General features: G+C 42.2%; 1 protein-coding gene across 2 annotated transcripts in view; it reads right to left on the reverse strand.

Moving 5' to 3' along the window:
- ULK4 (unc-51 like kinase 4) overlaps nt 1-14994 on the reverse strand; it is a 286847-nt gene that overhangs the window by 65323 nt on the left and 206530 nt on the right. For both annotated transcript variants that reach the window (XM_040994292.1, XM_040994293.1), the window contains exon 34: nt 6907-7092. In XM_040994292.1, coding sequence (XP_040850226.1) covers nt 6907-7092 — 186 coding nt within the window. The remainder of the gene's footprint in view (nt 1-6906; nt 7093-14994) is intronic.

Consider the following 14994-nt stretch of genomic DNA (forward strand, 5'->3'; position numbering starts at 1 on the left):
GGATCAGCGTGGAGCTGTGTGCTAGTGTCATACTGCTCACCAGGTAACTTGTAGCTGTCTCCTTCCAAATATACTAAATGCAATACTCGGATTGAGAGGAACTGAGCTTCTGGAATAGGCAGGTTCAAGGTCACAGATGAGCTCACTGGGGCCTCTGGAATCTCTGCTTTGGACTGACCCGGGGTAACTAGGAGAGCTTTCAGAAGATGTTGGTTGGTGGATCTGCAATCATCATAGGCATTCCTCAACAAGCTAAATCAGAGCCAGCAAGGGGGTCACAGTGACTAGGAGATGGGTCTTTTAAAAGTTCGTGCATGGATTTAATTGTTTTCTGCACCCAAATAAATTTACATCCTTATTTCATGAAGATTTTGAAATACCTTCATATTCAGACTCTTCAGACTAGCTGCTTTTGTTGTTAGGCAAATGAAGAGTTGGTGTCATTTCAACCTAGAATATTTTGGTTTCTTGTGGAGATGATGATGATGATGATTAGAAAGGCAGAGAGAGAAAAGAATAGAGAAAGAGACACAGACATCTCCCATCCACACTTGCTTCATTCACCAAATGTCTGCACGAGCCAGGGATGGGCCAAGCTGCAGCCACATGGGTGCCAGGGATGGGCCGGGCTGCAGCCACATGGGTGCCAGGGATGGGCCGGGCTGCAGCCACATGGGTGCCAGGGATGGGCCGGGCTGCAGCCACATGGGTGCCAGGGATGGGCCGGGCTGCAGCCACATGGGTGCCAGGGACCCAACTGCTCAGGCTATCATTCGCTTCTTCCCAATGTCTACATTAGCAGGAAGGTGAAATGTGGGTCCACTTTGCATCTTGGTTTTTAAATAGAACACAAGAAAGGTTCCACAATCCCTTGGAGAAATGGTAGCCAATTTCAGAGTCAGACAGGCAAATGGTGAAAGATAAGTTTGGGATGTCATCTTATGATGAAAACGATTTTTAAAATATGACAAGAGCATGCCAAAAGCCGCAGCTGACATCCAGTAGGGATTCTCAGTGGCTGAGGCTGGGACATGAGGGGATTACAACACACTGGGGAGAACAACTCCTGAGTCGATCCTGATAACCAAGAGGGAAGTAAGAGGAAAAACAGAAATGTGGAAAAGCCTGAATGTCCACCAGTGAGATGAACAGATTTTTAAACACTGGTAGATGTTTGCAATGAGACACAGCTCAGTCTTGAAAAGAAACTAAAATTGGACTCTTGCTACAACATGGTGAACCTTGCAGATGTCATGTTAAATGAAACAAGCCAGACACAAAAGGACAAACGTCATATGATCCCACTGACTTGAGGTACGCAGAATACTCAAATTCATAGAGAAAAGATAGATACAGTTCTGCCATTTTAAAAGCAAACAGGTGGTAACACCAATGTACTCCTGGCCCCAGAAAGCAGCCAGACAGCTCCACCCACCCTCCCGCTGCCCCACAGACAGGTGGACAGGACCACTGATACATCACTGGGACGCAAAAGCAATACCAAGTGGCAAGTGTTAGCACAGTGAATGTCTATGTTAGGAGAATCAAGACTGGGGACAGCACAGTGGTATAAAAGGCTAAGCCTGTGACTATGATGTCAGCATCCCAAATGGGCATCGTTCCGAGGCCCAATTGCTCTGCTTTGAGCCAACTCCCTGCTCATGGCCTGGAAAAGCAGCAGAGGATGGCCCAAGTCCTTGGGCCCCTGCACCCAGGTGGTAAACCTCACAAAAGCTCCAGGATCCCGACTTTAGAGTGGCACATTTGGGGAGTGAAGCAATGGATGGAATATCTCCCTTGCTGTTTTTTTCTTCTCTAACTCTGCCTTTCAAATAAAAATAAACATATTGTTTTTTTTTTAAGAAAAAAATAGGAAGACTTCAAATGAAAAATAAAATGACACAACTCAAGGAACCAGAAAAGCAGGAACAAATTAAATAAAATTGGTAGAAGGCAAGAAACACAGATAAAGGACATAAATAAATGAGAGAGGGGCAAGTGCTTGGGCCAGGGTGAAGACGCCTGCAGCCCACATCAACAGACCAGTCCAATGCCGACTGAGTTTCACTGGGACGTGCAGCCTAGGAACCAGCAGTCCCCGAGTACCTACCACCCGCGTAAGCTCCTGACTTCATTTATTTTCAGGGAACAACTTGCTTTGTCTCTCTCTCTTTCAAATAAAATTAAGCAATCTTTTTTTATATATATAAAAAAGAAAACATTGAAGTAGAGATTTACAAAAAAACAGAAGATCCATGAAATGAAGAGCCAGGTAAGCACTGCTGACAAAGCTCTGGCTATCTCAACTATTGGGGGGGGAAAAAAAGAATTGAATGAGTAACATCAGAAATGAATGAAAAAGCAGACATTGAAACTGACACCAAAGAAATACAAAGGGTCCTGCTGGACCACTGTGGGTAGGTATGCACCAACAACTTGGAAGCCTAAGGAACGGCTAACTGCACGTACAGAACAAAGCAAGGTGGAATGATAAAGACACAGAAAGCCCGAACCTGTCAATCACACTTGCTGAAACTGAGTCCGTAATACCAATCTCCCTTAGATAATCCCGAGACCAGATGTTTTTAAGGTGAATTTTACAAAATCTTTAAATAGGAACTACCACAAATTTTTTGTTTTTTGTTTTTTGTTTTGTTTTTTTTTTTTTTTACAAATTATTCCAAGATAATGACAGGAAGGCAGCCATTGCAATATTGTTCAAGACCAGAGTCACCCTGACACTAAAAGTAGAGAGAGAGAAAGAGAAGGAAAATTACAGACCACTCCCCACAATAAATATGAATGTAAAAATTCTCAAACACTAAGCTAGTGATTGTAACAACACACACACACACACAAAATAGCACTCATCACGAATAATTGGTATTTATTCTAGATGTGCTAGGCTGGTTAAACATACAATACTCCATCCACAGAACACATGGCATCAACAGAATGAAGGAGAAACACTGACAGCCCCCTTGACAGAAGCCCGAGAAGAATTAAACAAAACTCAACACTCCTTCATGAAGAAAACACCGAAGAAACTAGGCATGGAAGGAAATGTTCCCCCTGACAAAGGCGGTCTATGACAAACCCACACCTTACATCAAGCTAAATGGGGGCAAAGCTGAAGGCATTTCCTCTAAGAATAAGGACCTCCGAAAGCTGTCCCTTTCCATCTACTGATCGATCGATAATACTAGTTTTAGAGTAAAAAGGCAAGATCAAGAAAGAAAGGGCAGGCAAACAAGAGAAGAGGAAGTGGAATGATCTGCCCGCCGAAGGAATGAGTTAAATAAAGACAAACAGTGAAAAACGAACAAATGGAAACAGTTACAGGATATACAATTAACATACAAAATTCAATAGCTTCTTTTTTTAAAAAGGCAATTTTGCAGTTTTATTAGCAGTTTAAATGCTACACATTTAAAATAACTTGTATATTGCACATGTGTGTATGCACATATCTATGTACAAATCGGGCACCTAAAAACTAGTACCTTCTTATACTCCAAGAATGAAACTGCCACAATAAAGTCAATTTAAGTCACAACAGCTATTGTCTCCCTCAAAAAAAAGATACCTTGGAATAAAATTTAAGTAAGGAAGAGAATGACCTCTGCAGTGAAAATTATAATCCACTGATGAAAGAAACTGAAGGGCGCACACATGGAGACTAGAAAGCCATCTCATGTTCATGAACTGGAGAAATTCATGCTGTTGAAGTCTACAGCAACTGAAGTGATCTACAGATTCCGGGCATGCACTATCAAAATATCAATAACACGCTTACAGCAACCAGGAAATTCAGATAAGCTACAAAAACTTGGAATGGCCAAAATATCTCTATTAAGAAAGATCAAAGCTGAATGTATTATACTATCTGACTTGAAAATATAACAAAGCTACAAGAACCAAAACAGCATGACACTGACATAAAAACAGATGTACAGGTCAACACAACAGTATCCCAGAACACAAACACCACAGATCAGCAACCCAGAAATAAATACACACATTTATGGTCAACTCATTTTTTAAAAATATCTATTTATTTTATTGTGAAGTAAGATTTTCAGAAAGAATGAGATACAGAGAGAAAGATCTTCCACCCACTGATTCACTTTCCAAGTGGCTGCAACAGTCAGAACTGCTCCAAAGCCACGAGCCTTTGGGTCTAGCACGTAGGTGCAGGACCTCAAGGCCTTGGGCCATCCTCATCTGCTTTCCCAGGTCACAGGCAGGGAGCTGGATGGGAAGCAGAGCAGCCGGGATGCGCACCAGCACCCACATGGGATTCCAGTGCATACAAGGCAAGGATTTAGCCACTGAGCTATTGTGCCAGGCCTAGTCAACTGGTTTTTGATAACTGAAACAAGAACACACACTGGGAGAAAGTGTTCAACAGATGAGAAACCTGGATCATCATGTGTGGAAGAATGAAACTAGATCCTTGTCTAGAAACTAGACAGAACAAAATATTTGCAGACTACTCACCCAGTAACGAATTAACTTTTAGAATCTAAAATGACTCAAATTCAAGAGCAAATATGATAAACTGTGCAAATAACCTGAATAGATATTTTTTAAAACAAAGTACACAAATGCCCAGCGAGAATATGAAAAATATTAGCAGCATCATAACCGTCAGGGAAATGCAAATCAAAGTTTCAAGGAGATATCATCTCATCCCATCTAGAATGGCTAGAACGGTTTTATCAAAAACATTATCAAAAACATACAAAACAAGAAAATGTTGCTGAGAATGTAAGATATCACCGGAAGGGATATAAATTCATGCAACCATGATGGAGAAGAGAATGACGATTTCTCAAAAAGTTAGAAACAGAACTACTGCGGGATCTAGGGGTACCACTATTAGAAATACATCCCCTGGAACTGAAACCAGTCTGTGAGAAACACCGCCCTCGCACTTTTATTACTGCAGCAGTCACAGTAGCAAAGACACAGAATCCATCTAGGCATTCATCAATGCATGAACGGACAAAGAAAACGAGCTGTGTGTGCAGATATGTACACACACACACACACACACACACACGCACGCACTGGACCAGTATGCAGTCACAGAAGTGAGGAGATTCTGCCGCTTGTAGCAATGTAGATGGCAAGCAGTGGGGCACCTTATGTTAAGTGAAATAAGTCAGGCTCAGACAAATTCTGTATTCTTAGTTACATGTGGAAGTTAAATGGCTGACTTTGTTTACAGAGTACAAGTGACTGTCGCGGCCTGGGCAGGGGGAGGCGGTGGGGGCAGGGTGGAGAGGGTGGTCGGGGGCACAGAGGGGCAGACAGCGTAACGTCCCACGGCCAGCTGCTCACCCGGAGCCGTGGCCCATGAGTTCCACGAGACGGAGGCTCTCCTTCAAATTGGTCCCATCCGATACCAGACCGGTGTCAACCTGAGTTTCTGTCACTTCTGCCAAGCTCGTCCTGTCCTCTTGAGCATCACCTGTGATGATGAGATTCTGCCAGTTACCTCCAGGATCACTTAACTTCCTGTCAGTGCACGCTTCAGCTCTACTGCAACAGCTGAGAGGCCCTCCCCTTCACAAAAGGAGGTGTTGAAGAGCAGGTGTCAGACCACACAGAGACAGCTGCCTCGCTGTGAGGTCACTGTCGTCTGGCACCAGGCTGGCGCACTGTCCCCCAGATCCTCGGCCTAGATGGTGTCATCCTTATCCTGTCACTCAGGGAAGGACTCCGCTGGGACAGTGAGGCTTGTTTGAGGGGCTGAGGAATGTGGCTGCACAACAGTGTTAGACAGCAGTGGGCAGGGCAAAGCTCTTTCACCCTCCCAGCCATCACCTGTTACATGCATTCAGCCGAGTCACTCATTACAACCATCTCCCCAACACATCAGCACAACGAGTCGTCCTCACCACGTGAACTCTACAACACGCCTCAGCCCTCACTTGACAAGACAACAGATGTGTTGGCACAGATGGACAACTGGGAGACAGCAGAGAGCAGACAGGACCATAACCTAAAGTGACTTTGACACTAGATTCCATAATTCATGGCTTTCAAAGTGTACAGAATACTTAGCGGGAAGAATTTAAGGCCGTTCTTCAACATCCCTTTTAAACAGAAGTCAGCAGCACATAGTTTTAAAACAAAATGAAGCCCAATACGTGGGACCGGAGGGTAAGCCTTAAGCAGAAGGCAGGGAGTTTGTGAAGTGTCAGAAGCTAGACATTTTCACTGTGCAAGCGTTAAAAGCTTAAAATAACGACGACACATTCGTGAAACCGAGAGACTAAGCTTTACGTGAACCGAACGTGGCAAAACCGATGTCACAAAATCCCAGATGTGCAGTGGATTGAGAAGGACTAATACGACTTTTTGGGTATTCACGAATCAAGTTCTGAAGAAACGCCAGACCCAAGCTGAGCGACAGGCTACAAAGCCCCAGCCTGTGTTTTTCAATTGTGAAAGGCAAAGACAGGTTGCAAGACCATTCCAAATTTAAACACACCAACCCAGGCTGCATTTCACACCATGGAGAACAAAAAGCCATCAAAATTACTGGAATAGCTGGCCAGGATTGGAATAGAGACGACCGAGTGGTAAAGGGATTATGTCAATGTGAGATTTCCCAGTGTTGGTTTTGTTTTGGTTCGTGTGGAAGGAAATACACGTTGGTGTGCTAAGAGGTGTGAAGGCACTGTGTCTCCAACTTACCTTCAAACGCTTCAGAACAAAAATGTGGTTCTGTGGTGGTGAACGGGCTCTGAGCAGTGTGAACTGGGGGCTGGTTTACAGCTCTTGAGATTTTGTTCTGCAACGTGAACCAGCAGCCAGGAGCTACTGTCGGCTCCCGGCCCTTGTGGCGGCCACTGCAGCTGGCAGCACATCCCAGTGTGGTCGGCGCGCACTCACCAGCCTCCTGAGGATCCTCAGCAGAAGTTTCTGGTCCTTTGGGTCCTCTTTGGATGACAGCAACAAGGCGAAACGCTCCGCGTTCTCGGGAGAGAGGCTGTCCGGGTTCTCCCCTCCGTACAGCTGAACCAGGATGGACAGGCACTTGGACGAGACCTCAAAAACCTCTGGATCCTCGCTAGGAAGCTAGAAGCAAACAAACAGGATGATGTTGACATATCCCAGGACACTGGATAAAATGTGACCGAATGATAGCAATATCAGCTTGAGTCTGAAGTTCGACTGAGTATGTTCAAAAATATGTATCTAGTTAATCGGTTTATGTCAAAGAGATTGATTTATCTGATTTAATCTGTTACTTCATTCTCCAAATGTCTACAAAAGCCAGGGTCTGGCAAAGCTCGACTCAGGAGACCTCAGTAGTTCAGGCCTTCCTGATGAGCTGGAATCAGGAGGAAAACTAAACGATGAACCTATACATTCTGATATGGGAGGCGGGCATCCCACGTTGATCCTAACAGCGAGAAATGCCTACCTGGAACTTTTTTTTTTAATGCAGTGCCTTCCAAGTGCATATGTTAGCTCAGATAAGGCTAATGGCACAAAAGTAGAAGCAGGCCCAGTTTCCCTAGTAGAGACATCTTTTTAATAAACGAATATCACCAGGAGATAAACCTTGCTATAACCAAAAGCCCTACTCTGATTTTACTAATTTTATGTTTACTTGTTTGGGCTTATGAAAGTATATTTGGCATAAATGTATGTAATTTTATCGCACTAGATTTATTGAGCTTAATCACAATCCTCACCATTAGAAATGGAACTGTTCCCTTAGGATCCTTTTTATAGCAGCTGCCACTTTCTCTTCTCCATCCCCAAATCTTGGCAACCACTAACCCACTTGCTACTTTGTCATTTCAAGTCCACTTCAATAAAGGAGTCACAGAGTGGGCACAGCTTTCTTCCCCCAGCATTTCTGTGTGATCCATTAAAGTTGTTACGTATCAACAGTCTGTTTCTTTTCATTACTGAGTAGCATTTTGTGTTATAAATTGACCACAATGTATTCGCGTAGGAAGAGAGACTTGAGTTGTTTCCAATTTGGAGCCATCCCAAATCAAACTGCTGTGAATGTTTGTACAGGTTTCGGTGTGAACACGAGCTTTTATTTCTTTGGGACAAATGCCTGAGAGCACAATTTCTGGCTGGTACGAGAATTTCATGTTTATTTTCACAAGGAACTGTTGAACCCTTCCACAGCACCAGCGCCATCTGACCACTCTGCATTCCTAGCGTGAATGTATACGGCATCCAGGCTTTCTGCGCCCTCACGGGCACCTGTACCATCACTGTTTATTTCAGTCTGAGACAGGTGGTGGTATTTCATTGTAGATTTAATTCCTGTTTCCCTAATGGCAGCAGATAGCGGATACATTCTCATCCCGCTTTGTGCTCTGTTAACTGGAAGCTAGATACAATTCCTTAATCAGATGTATAGTTTGCAGATATTCTCTCCTAAATCTGAGCCTTTTTTTAAAAAAAAAATGCATTACTAAGCGTTCTGCAAAAAAACAAATTTTTACAAAGTATAGTGAACTGATTTTATATACTAAGAGTTGTGTTTTTGGTGTCAAGTGCAGAAACTCTTTGCCAAACTTTTAGTCTTGAAGATTCTTTCTCTTTATATATGTACATACACATATGTGCACACATACACGTAAGTACATATATATGATTTAATAGTTAATGCTAAATTCATTTAAGTTTGAATTAATGTTTATACAAAGTATGAGGTTTATGGCGTTTTTAAATTTTTTTCTTTAAACCACTGAAAGTAAAATTGATCTGGCACTTTCTTTTAGGGTAAAGAGAAGTTTATTTGATGGGCATGGCATGGCAGCCTAGTGGCTAAAGTTCTGGCCTTATATGTGCCGGGATTCCATATGGGTGCTGGTTTGTGTCCCAACTTCTCTACTTCCCATCCAGCTCCTGCTTGTGGCCTGGGAAAGCAGTGGAGGACGGCCCAAAGCCTTGTGGCCCGGCACTTACGTGGGAGAGCTGGAAGAAGCTCCTGGCTCCTGGCTTTGGACTGGCTCAGCTCTGGCTGTTGGGGCCACACTTGGAGAGTGAACCAGTGGATGGAAGATCTTTCTCTGTCTCTCCTTCTCTCTGCATATGTTACTTGCCAGTAGAAATAAACCTTTTTTAAAAAATAGAAATTTGAGAGGCAGAGTGAAAGAAACAGGCTATGAGATGCACGTTTTTTCATTGAAGTTCTCCATCTAGTTGAAGATTCTCTAATTCTAGCTTGAAGTTTTGTTTTAAATCATGAATGAGTGCTGATTATGCCAACTGATTTTTCTACATCAATACACCTCCATGTAATATTATTTTTAGCTTGCTTATGTGGCAGAATGCATTGACTGATTCTTTCAGTGGCGGAGGGTGAGTATCTGGAATGGGTCTTGTTTGGTCACAGTGCTCATTCTCTTTATACACAGATCTCTTTGACTTGCTAATACTTAGCTAAGCACTTTGGCACCTAATTGCTCAGCCATGTCGGTCTGTTGCTTTCTTAAAGCTTTTTTGAGTTTAGTACTGGAATATACCAAGTGCTCTTGAAGCAACTTGCAAAATCTCTCTGCTCTGTTTGATAAAGAGGCTGCTGGGATTTTCCAGTGAAATTATCTGAGCCCGGACATTGCTGCTCGGGAGTTTTTAAATTACAAAATCATTTTTAAAAAACAATCATGTGACTATTTTGGGAACTTATCCTTGGTGAGTTTTGGTAGTTTTTTAGGTTGTTTTTTTTTTTTTTTTTTTAGCGTTTGATCCACTTTTTTCTAAGTGATAGAATTTAAAGCTGTTCATAATATTCCTTTGTTATTCTTCTTAACATAAACTGGTATCTCCCATTTCATTCCCTCTACTGGTGGTTTCTGTCTTCTCTCTCATCTCTCTCAAACTGTTGGAGGTTTTAAACATTTTATTGACTCAATTTTAAGGAGTAAGCTTTATGCTTCCTGATTTTGCTCTCCTGTTTTTCTACGTTCAGGTTCATGAATTTCTGATTTTTAATTTCTTCTCTTTCACTTGCTTTGGGCTAATGGGGCTTTTTTCTCCTTAGTTCCTAGAGGCAGGAGTTTAGGATTACTGATATTCATTCATTTTTATTCTAATTTAAGTTTCTGGGGGCTGTGCATGTTTCTCTCACCACTACTGTCCAGCTGTAGTTTGCATATTTTGATGTATTTTCATTTTAATTCAAGTCTATGCATTTAAGTATTTTCCTTTGAGCTAGCAATTTTCTGTTTTCCATAAATGATTCATCTGTAGTGTTTGGTTATAGCAGCACAAATGGACTCTGATCATTGCTTGGCTTGGGATGGGCCCACTTGGACCATCAACATTCCAGATAAATATTGACATAGTGGTGTCTCAGTGAAAGGTGCAGCTTCGTATTTTGTGTTTGTTTCCTCTTGTTCTCATTTTGCTTTCCCACGGCTTACATGAACAACCATTCTATTTTGCTAATGATGATTTTCTCCCTGGGTTAGTTTCCTGGGGTGCCCATATCAAAGTGCCACGGAGGAGCACGAATAACAGAACTGCACCATGACACAGTCCGAAATCAAGGTGGATCTTCCCTGTGCCTTCTTGGACTCTAATTTTTTTAAAAAATACTGTTTCAAAATTTATTTTCACTCTATTTGCAAGTGAGACAAGAGCGAGAGAACCCTTTCGTCTGCTGATTCACTCCTCAAATGCCCTCAATGGGCAGGTTTGGGCCAGGCCACAGCTGGCCGCCTGGAACTTCATCTGGGTCTTTCGCAAGGGGTGCAGGAGCCAAGCGCTTGAGCCATCACCTGCCACATGCCAAGGTGTGCACGAGCAGCAGAGCCCCGATTCACAGCAGTACTTCACTGGCACTCGTTAGCACTTCTTGGCTTGCAGTTGCGGTACAGATGACGTGTGCACCCTGCTCAAGGCTGACGTCATTTTAATGAGTTGCATGTGTAAACACGCTGCTTCCAACTAGAGTCACACTCCAAGACAGTAAAGCTTACAACTTCGACACTGTATTATTATTGTTACTAATATTATTATTAAGAGGGCCATGACATAATCCTTAACACTTCCTACTATCGTTTCTGTTGTACCCAGCCATATGCATTTATTATTGGGTTTCTTTCATTTATGTTTCAAGTCATCTTTAGTTTATTACAGGAGGCTGGCCTGTATTTCCTCCGCATTTGTATAATGCCTATTTTTTTAAAGACGTTTTCCCTGTCTGCCCACCCCGTTTTCCTTCTGTTCTCCCTCCTGCCCCACTGTTTCCATCTAGTCTGTCACCTGTCACAAACCATCTCAGATGGCGAGCCTACCCTCTGCACAGGGAGTTTCTGAATGACGATGGCAGAACAAAGTAGGGTAATATGGACAAGTGGAGTGGCCTGATAGGCCCTACTGTTCGGAATGCTAATCTTCAATTAAGGTGGGAAGTAGTTGGTTCCTCTATCAGCTTTCCACCTCACTCTGGGTTTATAGCTCTGCAGCTGTTCCCCAACTTCTGGTGAGTCTTCTCCTATGCGCATTGTGGGTGATGGGTTGCTTAACTATTTCAACTCAGCCTCATCTGCTTTCTATAATCTAGTATTTGCACATTTTTTTTTTTACCATTAACAGCTTCTCCTTCTAGTTTCCCAGACCTATAAGACACATTTAATTCTTGTCTGATTTCATAGATTTTAGGCACACACAGTCTGGCTGCTTCTTCAGTCTCCTCTGACATTTCTTAATTTTTGAGTTAATTCTGCATTGCTGATCAAATAACTGAAGGAAGATATTTTCAAAAGATTCCTGTAAAGATGTTAATATCTGGATCTTTTTTCTTTTGACAAGAAAGAAAGCTGTGCAAGTATGAAACTTTCCTATCATCCCTGGAATTAACCAGGAGAAGGTTAGGCTCAACTTCCGGAAACAACAAACTAGCCACCACGTGGGACAATGGTTCTCTAAGAAGCCAGAGATCAGACCACGAAGGACAGTGGCCCAGGAGAGCAGGGAAACAAATGGTGAGCCTGAGAATTGTCCTTCAGTGGCAACTTCAGAAGTGTCCCAGCAAGGGACGGTGACAGAGGAAGATCCCAGTGGATTCCTTCAGTGGAAGAGGCAGAGAAAAAAAAAATCTCCAAAAACCCAGGCAGCAAGACTGAGAACATCAATTGCCAAGAAGAGGGCAGGCCAGAGCTCACACTCAAGAAGAACCAGATAATCTGACGAGCCCACAAGCCGCTAGAGAAAATGAGAGTATAGCCAGAATCATTCCTACAGAGAAAACTCCAGCCTCATGCGCCCTTACTGGCAAACTATCAGACATTTAAGGAAGAAGTAACATGGATTCTATGCAAACTCTTCCTGAAAGCCGAAGAAAACAGAACACTTCTCAGCTCATCCTAAGAGGCCAGCATCACCCTGATACCAAAGCCAGAAAGATATCAGCAGAAAACAGTACTACGAGTCAACTAAGAAAGTTTATGGGTAAGTGTAAAAGTCCTCAAAAGTTCTTTTTTTTTTTTTTATTTATTTATTTATTTTTTTTTAAAGATTTATTTTTATTATTTTTTCATTGGAAAGGCGGATATACAGAGAGGAGAGACAGAGAGGAAGATCTTCCGTCCGATGATTCACTCCCCAAGTGAGCGCAACGGGCCGATACTATGCCGATCCGAAGCCAGGAGCCTCTTCCGGGTCTCCCACGTGGGTGCAGGTTCCCAAAGCTTTGGGCTGTCCTCGACTGCTTTCCCGGGCCACAGGCAGGGAGCTGGAAGGGAAGCGGGGCTGCCGGGATTAGAACCGGCGCCCATATGGGATCCCGGGCGTGCAAGGCGAGGACCTTTAACCACTTGCGCCACCGCGCCGGGCCCCCTCAAAAGTTCTAGAAAACCCATCCAGCAACTTATCAGAGGTTATTATTAACCATTATGAGATGGATTTCATGCACTGCCGCGCAGAATTAATGTAACATCTAATGATCAATCAATGTTACGTGAAATAATAAATCTTTGAAAAAAAAAGAATTAGCAAGAAGAGTTGCTGACATCCCGTGCAATTAATGTTTAACTTTTAAAACATAAAAATGAGTAGTCATTTTACCTAAATGTTTGCTTTAGTGATAAGAGTTGCATTAACATTTTTTAATGTCTAAGGCTGAGATTAAAGATTTCTTTGTTGGATTGGCATATCTCTCTCCCTGTTTTTTTTTTTAAGATTTATTTATTTTTATTGGAAAGGCAGATATACAGAGAGGAGGAGAGACAGAGAGGAAGATCTTCCGTCCAATGATTCACTCCCCAAGTGAGCACAACAGCCGATGCTATGCTGATCCGAAGCCATGAGGCAGGAACTTCTTCCGGGTCTCCCACATGGGTGCAGGGTGCCAAGGCTTTGGGCTGTCCTCTACTGCTTTCCCAGGCCACAAGCAGGGAGCTGGATGGGAAGCAGGGCTGCTGGGATTAGAACTGGCGCCCATATGGGATCGCTGTGTGTGCAAAGTGAGGACTTTTGATACTAGGTTACTGTGCCAGGTCCCTCTCCTCTCTCCTCTATTTGTCTGCAGTAAAATCAAATCAGATCTGTAACTTCTTATTTAAACAATGTGGTTGAATTACATAATTAGATAAACCATTATTAACAACTCTCGAAACTTTATATTTTATCCATTCTGATGCCAATTTTGGTAATGCAGATTTTTTTTTAAAATAAAATCATCCACTTTTCCATATTTCCAAACTTAATGGATTATGGATAAAGAAGCCATGTTACGTTTATTCCATGTTACAAATGGAATGTTCCATAGCCATTACAAAGAATGAAATCCTACCATTTGCAACAAAATGGTCCCAACTAGAGGCCATTATGCTCAGTGAAATAAGCCAATCCCCAAAGGACAAATCTCACACATCTCTGTGATACAAGGCATCATTCATGCAAAATACAAATAGATACATAGGTAAACATATATATATACACAAACACGTAAATACATATATTCTCAAAGACAAAATGTAAATGGGGGAAATGGTGGGAGCTGACAGTGGAGAGGAGAATAGGGGGGCAAGAGGGAATATCCCCATACCTACAAAAATACAGCATGGGAAATTATAAAAATAATTTTTAAAATTTTAAATATATTTTGCACAGTAGCAACTTTTTAAAATTCTTAACGCAATACAGCCACAGAATCCAAACTGAAAGTTCATGAGATGACATTTTTATCTACCAAAAAGTTTTACAGATCTAGAAATAGCCCTAGAGTTAGGAAAAGAGTAAGACCGATACACAGTTCTGACTTGTATCAGTATGGGAAGATGTCCAGAACCTTGGAATCCAAAGTTAAAAAATATGTATACTGTGACCCATTTTGGGAGTGAAAGCAAAAACCACACACACGCGCGTACACACACACGCACATACACACACACAGAGGCAATCACTAATCCAGCTGCTTGTGATGGTAAGCATTGAGAAGCATGAAGATCACGCACCAAATACTCTACTGCCTTGAGCAACCACAAGAACCACCAGAGCTTTCTGCAATCATCAGACAAGGGACAAAGAAACTTTGGAAATGTTCCTGTTAGATCTACGATATTTGCAACTGCATTACAGGATTACATGGCTTGCAAGTGAGTTAAATGTTTACTGCACCCAGGATGACTGACAAATATCTTCCTACTACCATGGTTCCTTTCTGAAGAGCCCATATCTAAAGATGTTAGATTTGTCCTAGTCGATACACCCTTAAGGAAAAACAGAAGCAGACCAAATGAGGAGATACTGTGTTTGTTCCTACACAGAGTTATTTCCCTCAAAAGAATGGATGTTTTATAAGAAAGTTGTAAGGCTAATAAAATCAAAACCACATCCTAACAGTAAAGACTCACCAAACCAGGCGATTTTTTTTTTACTACTACAAAAAAAAAATCTCTAGATAAAAATTGGTTAAACATAGTTAAAGCTCTAATAGCCAGACATTTAGTATGAATTTGATAAAATCTTAGCTTTTATTTAAACAGACTGACTTAG

The sequence above is a fragment of the Ochotona curzoniae genome, unplaced genomic scaffold (assembly GCF_017591425.1).
Source record: "Ochotona curzoniae isolate NIBS_2020 unplaced genomic scaffold, NIBS_Ocur_1.0 contig_908, whole genome shotgun sequence".
NCBI classification, from domain to species: Eukaryota; Metazoa; Chordata; class Mammalia; order Lagomorpha; family Ochotonidae; genus Ochotona; species Ochotona curzoniae.